The sequence below is a fragment of the Monodon monoceros genome, unplaced genomic scaffold (assembly GCF_005190385.1).
Source record: "Monodon monoceros isolate NGI ecotype Baffin Bay Population unplaced genomic scaffold, NGI_Narwhal_1 Super_Scaffold_19, whole genome shotgun sequence".
Lineage (NCBI taxonomy): Eukaryota > Metazoa > Chordata > Mammalia > Artiodactyla > Monodontidae > Monodon > Monodon monoceros.
Window position 1 is genome coordinate 73,493,131 of NW_021703775.1, and position 14,138 is coordinate 73,507,268.

The following is a 14,138-nucleotide window of genomic DNA, read 5'->3' on the forward strand; positions in this document are numbered from 1 at the left end:
CTATACTTGCTGTGTCATATTTCTGTCCGTCTATCTGCCCATTAATCAGTCCTGTTTTTTAATATATTTCAGAGTTGGTACACATATACTTTAGCATGCATATCATTAAATAAAGTTCACTAATTCAAGTTCAGTATTTGCTTATAGTTTTCTTTCACTTGAAATAAAATTTGCATACAATGAAATGCACAGATCTTAAGTGTACCAGTCAGTGAGTTATGACAAATGCATACAATTGTGCAATTCAAACCCCTGTCAAGATACAGAACATTACTATCATGCTAGAAAGTTCCCTCATGCCTCTTCCCAGTAAATCTGTCCATACCCACCCTCAGAGCAACTGCTATTTATAATTTTTTTTTCAATAATAGAAAAAAAGAATAGATTAAGGAGTGAGGGGTAGAGGCCCTGCACATGGTGTTTTCTGCTCCAGTGGAGGCTGGCGGCACTTGGGACGGGAAGAGAGTAGCTCCTGGGGAAAGACATTTTGAGCCGAGGGAGACAAGGCTGCATGATTGTAAGGGACCCCTTTGACGACTGTCCCCTTTTCCCCTGATTGCCTCAGGAGGGACTTCACTGTGGACTGTGGGTGTTTTCCAGATAATTCAAAAGACCCACACACGGCAATTTCTCTTTTTCCCAGTGTTGCTCATAATATGATGCAGTGGTTTGTTTGCTATTTTTACTGCAAAAAAAAAAAAACCTACTCTAAAGGCAACTATTTGAATTTCTTTCTTTTCATCTTTACTTTTAGAATCCAGAATATCCAGACAAGGATTATATCATTAACTTTGAGATTCGGTCCCTGAGAGATAGCCGAGCACTGATTGAGAAGGTTGGAATTGAGGATGCATCTCAGTTCATAGAGGATAATCCACACCCCCGACTTTGGTATTTAAAAATAAATAAATAAAGCCTCTCAAATTTTCAGGTGTAAAGTCTCAGCTCTGTCGTCCCCAGCTCTCATACGAGGCTCCTGATGGGAATAGGCTTCTGTTCTTATTCTTTTTAGATTTAAAATATAGAAATTTATTTTAGATTCGGAAGTATTCAACATAAGCATAATATTATATGAAACGTATAAATGTGTTAAAATAATCACTTTTGGGCTTCCCTGGTGGCGCAGTGGTTGAGAGTCCGCCTGCCGATGCAGGGGACACGGGTTCGTGCCCCGGTCCGGGAAGATCCCACATGCCGCGGAGCGGCTGGGCCCGTGAGCCATGGCCGCTGAGCCTGGGCGTCCGGAGCCTGTGCTCCGCAACGGGAGAGGCCACAACAGTGAGGGGCCCGCGTACCGCAAAAAAAAAAATAATAATAATCACTTTCCACCATGTTTCACTAGAAACAGTAGGTGTAATAATTGAATTCTGATTCAAGACTTGTTTATCCTTAATTCGCCATTGGCTTTTCTGTTTCTCTTTTTAATAAAGGCGCCTACTGGCTGAAGCAGCTCTTCAGAAACTGGATTTGCACACTGCAGAGCAAGCATTTGTGCGTTGCAAAGATTACCAAGGCATTAAGTTTGTGAAGTGCCTGGGTAACCTGCAGAGTGAGTCCATGAAGCAGGCGGAAGTGGCTGCCTACTTCGGCAGGTTCGAAGAGGCTGAAAGGATGTATCTCGATATGGACAGAAGGTAAGTGATAAAGGTGCAGGCATCCGGACTAATTCCAAAATTTGTGATTTTTTTTTTTTTTTTCACAAATGAGGATTGTAAAACAGACTAAATGTATCGTACCATCTCTTTCAGAAAATAATTTCAGCTTGCATTACAACCTAGATAGTCTACATGACCTTCATTAATTTATGCTTTGTAATTCGGGGGCAGCTTTCTTCTCTGTTTTTATGTAATATTAATGACTGGCCATGGGAGACTTTTTTCACTTGGTAGGAAATAAATTCATATGACTGCAGAGACTGGAGGCTTTATCATTTATTATACCACTCATTATTTGGGTTCTCTTTTTTGGTTTAGGCCATTATTTAATTTTCAGTCGTCAAGGAGCATGAAATAAAAATCAGAGGTATTTAGGGATTGAGTTTTATTCTTTATATTTCATTTTTATTTATATAAAATACTGATGAACTTCATTTCAGCTGTGAACATTATATCTAATTTTTATTATTTGTACTTTCAGGAGGTTGCTAATACAACTCAAGCCCTGAAAAGAAATATAAAACCAAACATGTAAACATGAAATAAGTCTGATTATGTCTTAAGAAATTGATGAAAAGAAGTAATTATTATTTAAGTCATTATTTTGCCAAGTAAATTGAAAGTCTAGGAAAATAAGAGGCAGGAAATTGTTTCCTCTTTCCTTTTGCAGGTTCTCTCCATTGCCTCTTACCTGGTGAGGCTAAATTTCTAAAATGTTTGGAGTTACCTTATCTGTCTCTTCATTGTTGTGTATTCTCAGTACCCTAGAGCTGAACCTAGCACATAGTAGGTGCTTGATAGATACTTGGTGAATGAATGAATGAATGTCATTTTTTTGTAGAGATCTGGCTATTGGCCTCCGGCTGAAGTTGGGAGATTGGTTTCGAGTACTCCAACTCCTGAAAACTGGATCTGGTGATGCGGATGACAGTCTCCTTGAACAGGCCCACAATGCCATCGGAGACTACTTTGCTGATCGGCAAAAGTGGTAGGTAACCTATCTGGACCCCCTCATCCGTTCATTTGGCACTTAAAATTGTAACTGCCTGAGTACTTCCCTATGAAATAATGCTAGGGAAATGAAGACCATCCTTCCAGATCCCAAAATTCACATAGCTCTGGACACACATTGAGGAGCAAGAGATCCTTCAAGCTGTCAGGTAAGCACTGTAAGACTTTGGAGTTTCAAAACCCAGAAGACGTATACTGTAGTTCCAGGTAGCTTTCTACTGTTTGAGGCCACAGTTTATATTTTCTTTTGTTATTATAGATTATTTTCAGAAATCACTGACTTTTATTCTTAAGTTATTTTGATCAGTATGCTTATTTATTTATGTCAGTGTTTGGAAATACAACTGTATATCAGATTAAAACATATTTCTTAAGAACATTCAAAGCATGTTGTAACTAAAATATGCTATGCAGTCTTGTTTAGTTTTGCTTTTTGTTCAGTTTATATGCTTCAAAGACATGCTGTAACTAAAGACGATTGGAATAATAGTAGTGCTGGCATTCTAATGAAAGAACATTTTTAGTAAAAGTGCTTATTTATGAGGAGATTCACATTAGTTTTAAAAGGTTTTTTTTTTCTTTCCATAGGTTGAATGCTGTACAATATTATGTACAAGGCCGGAAGCAGGAACGCCTAGCCGAGTGTTATTATATGTTAGAGGATTACGAGGGATTGGAGAATCTTGCCAATTCACTTCCAGAAAACCACAAGTTGCTTCCAGTAGGTATTATAAATTTCAGTTTTTGGAGTTGTTAAGTTACTTTATAAGGTTTTTATGTCGTAGTCTGGAAATGTCCTCTGCAATATAGAAAATTAAAAATTAACTAAAACTTTACAGTTTCTTAGGCATGGAATGATGCTTTAGTTATTAAAACAATTTACCAGTATTACAGAATGCTTGAAACTGGAGAGGAAGAAATCAGTCATATTCCTACTATTTTAACATGATCACAGTCTTGTGTAGGCTTGTCAGTTTTGTAAACTTGCTTTAAAAAATTAGCTGAACACGTGAAATATTTACAGATGAAATGACATGTCAGAGATTCGCTTCAGAATGATTTGAGGTGGGTCTGGGGAGTAGTGTGTGCATATGTATGTTTGAAATTTGCTATAAGAAAAGTTTAAGATAGCTTAAACTTTTATTAGGTTCACAATAAACTTTTATTAGGTTATATTAGCAATAAAAGTCAAGATAGCTTGACTTTTATTAGGTTATATTAACAATAAAGGATTTAATGTTGAAAAAAGAGAAACTAAAAGCAGAGTTCTCTATAACTTTGTTCTAAATTTTCTTTTTAAGGCTCTTTAAATTAATTGTTGAATAATGTAAGTGAGCTTGTATTTTATTTGTTTTATCAGAAAGGTAAATCACTGAGTTGTACAAGACCTGGAGAGGTAGTAGCTCTCAACTGCAGGGTCTGGACGTATATCAGTTGTAGGTTCTGCTACAAAATTTTGTCGGTTACTTAATAGATGAGTATAGAATTCTGTTAATTCAGTTCTTTTCTCTATTGTGTATTAGAGCAATTATCCCTGTAATAATGGCATTTTTACCCACCCTTATTCTCAATCTTATATGTTCATTTGAGTAGGAAAACTGAAATTACTTACAACCCTGGGATTAGGGACTGTGTATCTGACATTATACTGTCATCTGTTAGGTGTGTCTGATGATGCAGAAAAAAATGTTGCTGTGCGGTATCCAGAGCAGTAATATTACTGGTTAAGTACTAAGTAATTATAGCTATAATAATTAAATATTTAAAATAATTTAAAAATTTCAGTAGTACTGCAAATTTTAAATCAAGTTTTGGAGGATTTTTTAATAATATGAGAAAATGTACAAAATATTTAAGTGAGGAACACAGGATACAAAACTATATATAATATGATTACGATATAGTCACAAACACACATATACATATATATTCACAGGATACAGATATTAGGAAATTACACCAGAATAGAGAGAGAGGTTTCTTATGGGAATAAGATTATGTGTACCTTTATTTTTTCATATTTTCTAATTTTTTTTACCATAAGAATGTATTACTTTATAATCAGGAAAATATAAGCATTACTTTGAAAAAGATAGTTGGGTACAAAATTGTACTTTTATGATATATCCCAAAATATTTTAGGAGTAGGGATGGGGAGAGAAAACTCTGACCAATTAGATATTAAGAAAGAAAAAAAAGTGATATTCTGAAGATGGGAAGTACAGCCCAAGGGGAGTGATCAGTGGTTGTTGTGGTTCTCCTCCTCTGTTTTTGGTCCAGCTTCCTGAACTGATGAATGGCCAACTTGTCTGGGGCATTGCTTTATAGAGGGATTTGAGAGCCCTCTGAGTGTCAGGTTTCCCTTAAACCTCTAATTAATGATCGCCATTGAGTATAACATCAATTGCCTTAAAGGGTTTTTTTTACTTGCTAGCGTGGGGTTTGTTTTGGAGCTTGGTGTTTCTGTAAGCTAGCTACTGCACTGAGAGAAGGTAAGAGTGCAGTATCTTCAGAACCTGGTTGAAAATAAGATCCGTGCTGTGAGCCAGTGAAGCCCAGATTTTATAGAAAGTGATGTTTTAGCATCTCTTCTGGTTTGTAGCCCCTGCCCCTACGTCCATTTAAAAGAAAAATTACTGTAGCCACCAGAAAATTTAATATTCTTATGTCCCTATGGAGTTTTACAAGTTAAAATATAAGTGATTTCCTTGTTCTATGAGATCGATAGTATTATCTTGTCCACAGGAAATAGCACAAATGTTTGTGAGAGCTGGAATGTGCGAACAAGCAGTGACTGCGTTTTTGAAATGTAATCAACCAAAGGCGGCAGTGGATACCTGTGTACATCTCAACCGAGTAAGGAACTGAAAAGTAAAGTCACCATAGTGATGCTTTAAAGACTGTTGCCTGTAAGGGTTGGAGAGCTTGAGATGGATTTTGTGAAAGGAGCCAGATAGTCTCTTACTTAGTTGAGGACTGAGAAAATGTTGGAATTTGCATTTACCTCTTGAAATGCTACCATTAAGGGAGACCCGCTCATAGCTAACTCAGTATGGGAACCTGAACAAACCCTGTGCTTTTAGTCTGGCAAGTTTTTGTCTGGAAGTAATTTCATAATTTTCTGCATTTTGTTAGGCTTGGGTTTTGTTTCCAAAGAAGGACCAGTTAATGGTCATTGCAAGAGGAAGGAATTGAGTTACTTTATCAGTATTTATTTTGGCAAATCTATTTCCCTTTCCCCTTATAGAAAACACATATTTGATACTTTTAAGAGCTCGAATTTAACTAAAATTAAAATGCAGAATTGTTGAAATTGTTGACTATCAATGTATTCTTTTAAGTATTTTCTTGAAGTATTTTATAAAGCTCCATTTGCTTTATAAAAATAACTTTTAAATGTTAAATCTGATAGGACATTTTCTTAACTGAAATTGTGGTTTTTTTTCTATAAACAAATGTATCTTTTTCTTGCTCACAGTTTGTGCAAAATTAGAATTATAAGATTAATGTGATTATAAACTTTGACGCTTTCTTTTTCAGATGTACTTCTTAAGCAAATCAGTCTTAGATCATTTGATTATTTTGACATGTTTGACTCCTAAAATTTATAATTGCTCTGATTTTAAGTGATTTTTAAAAACATATACCAGTTTTTTATTTTGATATAGTGTTATTTATTATTATAAACTTAAAGCTTTATTGTATGTATTTTAAGACATATCTGACTATAAATGCTTGGGTAATTGTATGCTATATATGTTTTTTACCCAGTGGAACAAAGCTGTTGAATTGGCTAAAAGTCATAATATGAAAGAAATTGGTTCCCTGTTAGCGAGGTATGCATCTCATTTATTGGAAAAGAATAAAATTCTTGATGCCATAGAACTCTATCGGAAAGCCAGTTACTTTTATGATGCTGCTAAGCTGATGTTTAAGGTAATGTAATAATCTTGGTGAGTATTTGGCTTGTTCTCGTTACCAATGTTTTCTTATAACTCAAGGATACATTTTCCGTTTTTTGGAAACAATTATTTGTTATAGCAAAATCCCTCTCATTTATTACTGCTATAACAATGTGTTATCTTAGTATTATTACATTTTACTAAAAAGGCTGTTTATTACTTTTAGCACCTTATTGATGCTTAAGCAGTTTTATATTTACTTAATACCGAGGTTAACAGGGAATTATAGAATTTTCAGGGACCATGAAGTACAAACTCCCTTAACTGGAATTTAAATCCTGATGATAACAAAACTTTAAGTCCTTTTAAATGTGCAAGTTTTAAAGACATTACACTTTTTTTTATTTAAGAAAGATTTTATTATATATCACTTTTTTTTTTATACAGGAGGTTCTTATTAGTTATCTATTTTATACATATTAGTGTATATATGTCAATCCCAATCTCGACGTTACACTTTTCATAGTATGCATTTGGAGGGAACGTGACTAGTAACAGTATTAATGTATGCAAATTTTACATTCTAGTCTATACTTTTCCCGTTTGATTTAATGACAAAGGAAAAATTTCCCTCCAAATCATTTAAAAAAGTTTAAATTTCTGAAGGATGTACCATGTTAAAGCCATCTTATCTCTGGGTACTTGGAACATTATTTTAAAAATCTCTTTGTTATATAAAATACTAGCCACTCTATGAAAGCTTTCTTCATTTTGATTTAATTATTTATCAGCATCTGTTATTTTCTTAAATTGTTTTGAGTTATAACTCTAATGGCTAAATACTAAGGAAAGAACTAAGTACTTATCAGTACTATGGAAAAGAAAATGGGTGGTATTTATATTCCACCCTACTGACTTTCCTCCTGTTTTTAGAGAATCGTATTTCAGAAATGATAATATTTGTACAAGTATAGATTAAGAAATATTTTCCCCCAATTCTTTAAATGTTTAAAGATTGCAGATGAAGAGGCAAAGAAAAGAACTAAACCTTTACGTGTTAAGAAGCTCTATGTACTATCAGCTTTACTTATAGAGCAGTACCATGAGCAAATGAAAAATGCCCAGCGAGGAAAAGTTAAAGGAAAGAGCTCAGAGGTAAGGTAACATTAAGTAACATTAAGCCATCTGAAGTGTTTAAGGAAAAAAGAACTATCAAACTTCTCTTTATGGACAGGCCATTTAATTTACTTGTTTGCATTTATTTTCTTAAATGATATGAGGAAAAGGAATGACTGATTTGGAATTACTGCTCACATTTAGACATTTCAACTTGGAAAGATTGAAAATTATATTTTTTTACTAATCTGTAATCTTTGCTTAAATTCCTTACTTGGTAAATCCTTTCTAATCAGTGAGATTTAAAAACTTTCCTAGAATATATATATTATTTTAATGTGCAGATAAGCCTTACATTAACTTAAAGTTTAATCAATTCTATTTAAAAATTTGATGTTACTATGGGGAGGAGAGTTCTTTCACAGTGTACCCGTATACAAATCACCACGAAGTACACTTTAAATATCTTACAATTTGATTTGTCAATTATACCTCAATAAAACTGAAGAAAAAATTTGATCATATCAATTTAGCAAAATGTGAATTATAATGGAGACATTAAGTCTGTAGTGACAGTTTTATAATGATAAAATCTGCTAACTGAGCTATTTTAATGTATTGATATACCAGTTTCAGAAATCATCTCTATTGGAAGGACCATTGTTAGGGTTGTGCTGACAGAAAAAGTGGGTCTGCTTTACTTGTAGGCCACTTCTGCTTTGGCTGGTTTGCTGGAAGAAGAAGTTCTGTCTACAACTAGTCGTTTCACAGATAATGCTTGGAGAGGGGCTGAGGCTTACCACTTCTTCATACTGGCGCAGAGGCAGCTCTACGAGGGCTATGTTGACAATGCATTGAAGACAGGTGGGCATGTTACCTAATGTATATAACATGTCTAAAAAATCATAAATTGTAGATGAAGGGCGAGCTCCTTCAAGTTGCCCTTATATTAATTTCAATAACACTTTTTTTCTGTGGATTTATTTTCATATATTTGAGATTTGCTGTTTATGATCTGTTTTTCACACTCCCTTTTTGAAGTTCTTTTTATTTTTTAATACATGGAAAGAAATATATACGGTTCACAGAAAAACCAGAAGTTTGAGATAAGCAAAAAGAACATTTATAATAAAGCATTCACTATCACTTAAACACTTAATAGCCCAGTTCATATCCTTGTGTGTGTGTGTGTGTGTGTGTGTGTGTGTATGTGTATATATATATATAAAATATAAACTATAAATATTTACATATTTAATATCTGTAATATGTATTACATTATGTATAATAATTATATAAAATATATATTTAAATTAAAATAAGTATATTTAGAAATAATTTGTTTTTTTAAAATATTGAGAGTATAATAAACCATACTTTTGTGTACTTTTAAAAAAGCATAATGGTATGTTGTAAAATATTTCGATATTAGTAGATAGATTTCTATAGCATTTAACTGTGTGTTAAATGTTTTTTATAAAATTGATACTTACATAACAATTTCAACCAAAACAGAAAAAAATACAAAAAAGGTAAAATAATCTTATAATTCAGAGATAATCATTGCTAACATTTGGGTGAACCTCCTTTTAGACATTTTTTCCAAGCCTATAAAATTGTATACAGTTTTATTTAAAATAATATCACACAATGTATGTTGCTCCTGAGTTTGATTTTTACCCTCAACAGTATATTGCAGTTATCTTTCTACGTCGATAAATGTAGATCTATGTTGTCATTTTTAATACCTATATAATGTGCCATCGTATTTATGTACTATAATTTATAGAAGGTTATTTACATGTAGTATCAGGATCTTCATTTCTGGATTAACAATACCTTCAAGTTTAGATAGGTTAACTCCAAAAGAGCATAGTTATGAGAATTATGTTATAAACCAAAGCATATGAATGACTAAATCGTTACAGCGCTTTCAGATGGGCCATGACAGCATTGCCGGCACTGTCACCACCCACCCTGGGTCACATTGGTTGTGCCACTGTGAAATAGCCATCACCAGCACACATCATACCCCAATACATCATCAATCTATAGTACAATGGCATCATCTTTCAAAGAAACCTTCTTAGAGAAATTCTTTTATTTGAATGTTTCTGGAATTCTATAGTGATGACTTTTCTTTTTCTTTATTCATTATTTTTGTAAGAGCTCTTTAGAAATTATATATAGTAACCCTCTGTCATATCTGTTGATTTTCCCTGGCACTTATAAGTTACAATTACTTAACCTCTCTAAGCTTCAGTTTCTTTTTGTGAAAAGTAGGGATAATAGGATCTTCTTCATAGGGTTGTTTTGAGGATTAAGTGAGAAATTTATGAAAAGAAAATTTACTTATTATAGTGCCTGGATATTGTGAGCCCTCGAGAAGCGGTAGTCATGATGATGGTATTGACAGTGGCTTTTTACATAGTCCTATCAATCAGTCTTGATGGGGTCATGCTGAGGAAGTCCTTCACTTCAAGGTTATTAAATATTGTATTTTATTTTAACTTCTTAGTTATTCCAAAACCATTTATTAAAAACTTATTCATCCCTCACGGATTTGAAATTCTACCTTTATGAAACTAAATTCACACATTTTGTTAATCTCTTCCTAGGCTGTTATTTTCTAGACATGGACCTCTGTGTCTGTACTTTCTCTTATTTACCTTACTTTTACATTTTAATATCTGGAATTTCTGTTATCCTTCATTCCTCTTCTTTTATGAAAAACATTTTGGGTATTTGCTTGCATTTGTTCGTTCAGATTAACTTTGGAATCTTTTTGAAGGTGGGAAGAGTTTCAGTGAAGTCCTAGTGGATTTTGAATTAGAATTGCATTAATTTAATGTATTAATATTGGGATCATTGATATATTTATAATATTGAGTTTTCTCATCCAGAAACATCAACTTTTAAAAATGTTTTGTATATCTGTGTTTCTCTCTAAAGTTCTGTAGTTTTATTGTATGTTCTGTACATTTCTTTTGTAGCTGATTCCTGTTTTTGTCATTGTTAGCACTGGGGAATGTACCTTTTTTTCTAATTGATTATCAGCTATACATAGGAATCATTTTTATTTTTGTATGTTTATAACTTACCTTCATTGAATTTTAACTGATTAATATGTGATATAAGTTATGCACTGTTTAAAATAGTTGTATTTTATATAATTTATGCACAGTATCTAGACTTACTATATTACAAGATCAGTTGGACTTTTAACTTGAGATTCTTTACCTACTGGGTGAAGATATCCATATGCTTTAATATGGTTGTCGTTCAGTGATAAAATGATCTGAAGCAATGTGTACTCTGTAAATTATTGCCTGTGAACCTGTGAAATTAGAGGGTATGCTTTATTGTAACTCAATGAATTTCCTTTTTGTAAATTTCTTCCACTGAACTTTGTTGTAAACACTTGACCCCAACACCAGTTTATAGGAATCTAGTTGTAAAATACATGATTATGTTGTTTTAAATTGTTTTGTGAAATTTCCAATATCATACTATAACAAGATATTTTTAAGATTGCAAGGTCTAGAGAATAAAAAGATACAATTTGGTTACCAATCTGATATTAATTGTGCAGTGCATTTTTAAGAAAGAGATTATATCTCCAGCATAGAAAAATTGAAAATAAGGTATGGTAGCTGGCAAAATAAATTGTCTGAACTGACAACTTACAGTCTCATTTTCACTTCTTTTTTTCTCAAAGTTCTATTGTTTCAGTAAGACAAACAAAAGCAATAATCTGTTCAAAGAAACACAAAGAGAAAACATATGATTTCATGCTTTGCTTTTTTAACAGAAAGAAACATGATATCTTGAGAATCCACAGAGATTCTAACATATTTATATGCAACAAAAGATGGGTGTTTTGACACCAATTATTTTTGGTCTGTGTATATATTTCTAAGTGGCACAGCCATGTGCATCATTCGATGATGGTTATTTTTATAGGCCCTGAGCTGTTAGCTGGAGTTACAGAATGTGGAGATCCTAGAGCCTCCTTCCTCCTACTTGTTCTCTGGGCACCTACTGTTGTTTTCTTTAAGCTTGCTAAAGTTCCTGTAGGTTAAACTGAAACAGCTTAACATAGATTTTTTCCCATGCATGTTCAAGATATCATGATTGCTTTAAAAAATCCAAATTGTCTTCTCTTTCCTAGCTCTTCACCTGAGAGACTATGAAGACATTATCCCTGCCGTTGAGATCTACTCTCTGTTAGCACTCTGTGCATGTGCCAGTAGGGCTTTTGGCACTTGTTCAAAAGCTTTTATTAAACTTGAATCTTTAGAGACCCTCAGTTCGGAACAGAAACAGCAATATGAAAATCTTGCTCTAGAAATCTTCACCAAACATACTCCAAAAGATAACAGAAAATCTGAATTGGACAGCCTTCTTGAAGGGTAGGCTCAATGTAACTAGTAGATGTCATTCTATAACACCTTACTAGAAGCTTGGATTTTTATATCTAAATAGTGTAACATAATAATTAAAGCACTAAATCTTGAAGTAATCTACCTTAACATTATACCCTATTTAATTTAGTCTTATAAGTGTATTAATACTTGATTTTCTCATTGTAAGGAAAGTTTTTTATTTGAAACTTATCTTGAAATGCTTTTCATTCTTCAGTTTTTGTAGTGTAATGAAGTTTTAAGGAATTAGAAGTTTCAAAGTATAATTGTCCCCTCTTATTTTACAGAGGAGAAGGGAAGCTGCCAACCTGTGTTGCCACAGGAAACCCGGTCACTGAATATCAATTCTGGACATGCAGTGTGTGCAAGCACTGTGTCCTGGCTCAGGAAATCAGTAACTATAACTTCTGTCCCTTATGCCATAGCGCAGTGGGATGAAGAAATGACAAACTGCATATATAATAGGAGTGTTTACGTAACAATGTTGACTTTATGTAAATAAGCATCATTATTTCAGTTGTATTTTTATAAAAAATTTCTCTCTATATATAAAATACATAATATATACATATATAAAATTTTGTGTAAAAATACAGCCATGAAATAATGATGCTGATTGTCATATAAATGTATGGCAATGGACCGTATTATCTGCCTGTCTTATTTATCTATCTATCTATCTATCTATCTATCTATTTATCTATCTTGTGATTGGTTATATGATACTATGGAAATATTCCAAATAAGAAAATTTTTCTCACAGTGTCACGGTTACTAGCAGGGAGGGATGGGGGAAACATGGGAATGGGGCAAAGTTGAATTTAGGGAACTGACATAACCTGTATTAGACGGAGGTTAAACAGTTGTAATACCAAAATGAGCACTGTCTCTAGCTGTGTTTAATTAAATAAGCATTGAAAGTCTTCTCTATTTTATTTTCAGAAGTGAAGAGAAGGCATTTTAAGACATAGTTTTTTACAATTTGAATTGTTTCTAATAGCTTAATTTTTACATAGCTTGTCCTTTTTAATCTACCCTTTTAGTTTCATCTAAGAGATGACATTTGGCATTTTACTCTTCATATTGTTGTGCCGAACACTTAGCTGTATTTATAATGATATACATTTATACAAAAACATCTAGTTTGTAGCTGTAGTTTTACTTGAAACATTGTCACCAAGCTGGATCCTTTCTTTAAACAACTCTTGGGTTGTGGGGAGTGATTCTCAATATGCATCTGTTTTGACTTACTGTCATTAATTAAAAAAAAAAAAATTGTAATCAGTAATGGGTAATTTCTTACCTGTTTTATATAGCTAATAATATTCTCCATTTCTCATGATCTTACTTCCTCTCATTTTATGGTTTCAGGCCAGACTTAAGCACTATTCCGTCAAGATTATTTGCTGAAAGTTTGGTTGATATTTAGCAGAGGCAACAAAGAGAAATATGCAAGGTTGTTATTGCAGCTTCAATACTTAGGTTAGTTAACTCTCTCAATGTGATATGTTTCTGGTCCTTTAGATCCAAGTTAAGCCTGATGCAGATGGAGAATAGTGAGCTATGAGAAGAGGTTTAGAGCTTAAATGAGCTCATAATAGATAGCAGGCTCCTGTGCCTAAATAAAATGAGAAGACCAGAAATCTTCGAAGTCTCTGACTGTGTTCACGTGCCTTGTGGGAAGTTGCCTTGATATAATGGTAGCCTCCAAATACACCACCAAGCAAGCCATTCCAGAGGTCACGGAACAGAAAGGGTTACAAGCTCAAATCACATGGTTTATTGAATCAACTTGAAATATACAGTGAAGAACAAGGAGAAAGTGATGGGATAGATTAACACTATTAGTATAGGATGCCAGTCAGGTAGAGAGAGCACAGTTCCTGATTCCTGAGTTGTAATTTGTTCTTATGCCCTGACTCTTACTCTGCCTCATCGCCTTCCCCCTGATAGTGTGGCTAGGAAGAGGACCAGAGCTGAGATTTGAGCCGGGGGACCCGATGGAATGGAGTGTGCCCGAGGCCAGTGAG

At 33.5% G+C, this 14,138-nt stretch overlaps 1 protein-coding gene across 1 annotated transcript in view; it reads left to right on the plus strand.

Moving 5' to 3' along the window:
• WDR35 (WD repeat domain 35) overlaps positions 1–12,606 on the plus strand; it is a 60,346-nt gene extending 47,740 nt beyond the window's left edge. Inside the window, exons 18-27 of the mRNA XM_029231353.1 lie at positions 755–891; positions 1,431–1,634; positions 2,497–2,643; positions 3,255–3,387; positions 5,412–5,522; positions 6,438–6,602; positions 7,583–7,723; positions 8,392–8,548; positions 11,856–12,096; positions 12,396–12,606. Of these exons, the coding sequence (XP_029087186.1) occupies positions 755–891; positions 1,431–1,634; positions 2,497–2,643; positions 3,255–3,387; positions 5,412–5,522; positions 6,438–6,602; positions 7,583–7,723; positions 8,392–8,548; positions 11,856–12,096; positions 12,396–12,546 (1,587 nt within the window). The 3' untranslated portion in view covers positions 12,547–12,606. The remainder of the gene's footprint in view (positions 1–754; positions 892–1,430; positions 1,635–2,496; positions 2,644–3,254; positions 3,388–5,411; positions 5,523–6,437; positions 6,603–7,582; positions 7,724–8,391; positions 8,549–11,855; positions 12,097–12,395) is intronic.
• Positions 12,607–14,138: the final 1,532 nt, after the last annotated feature.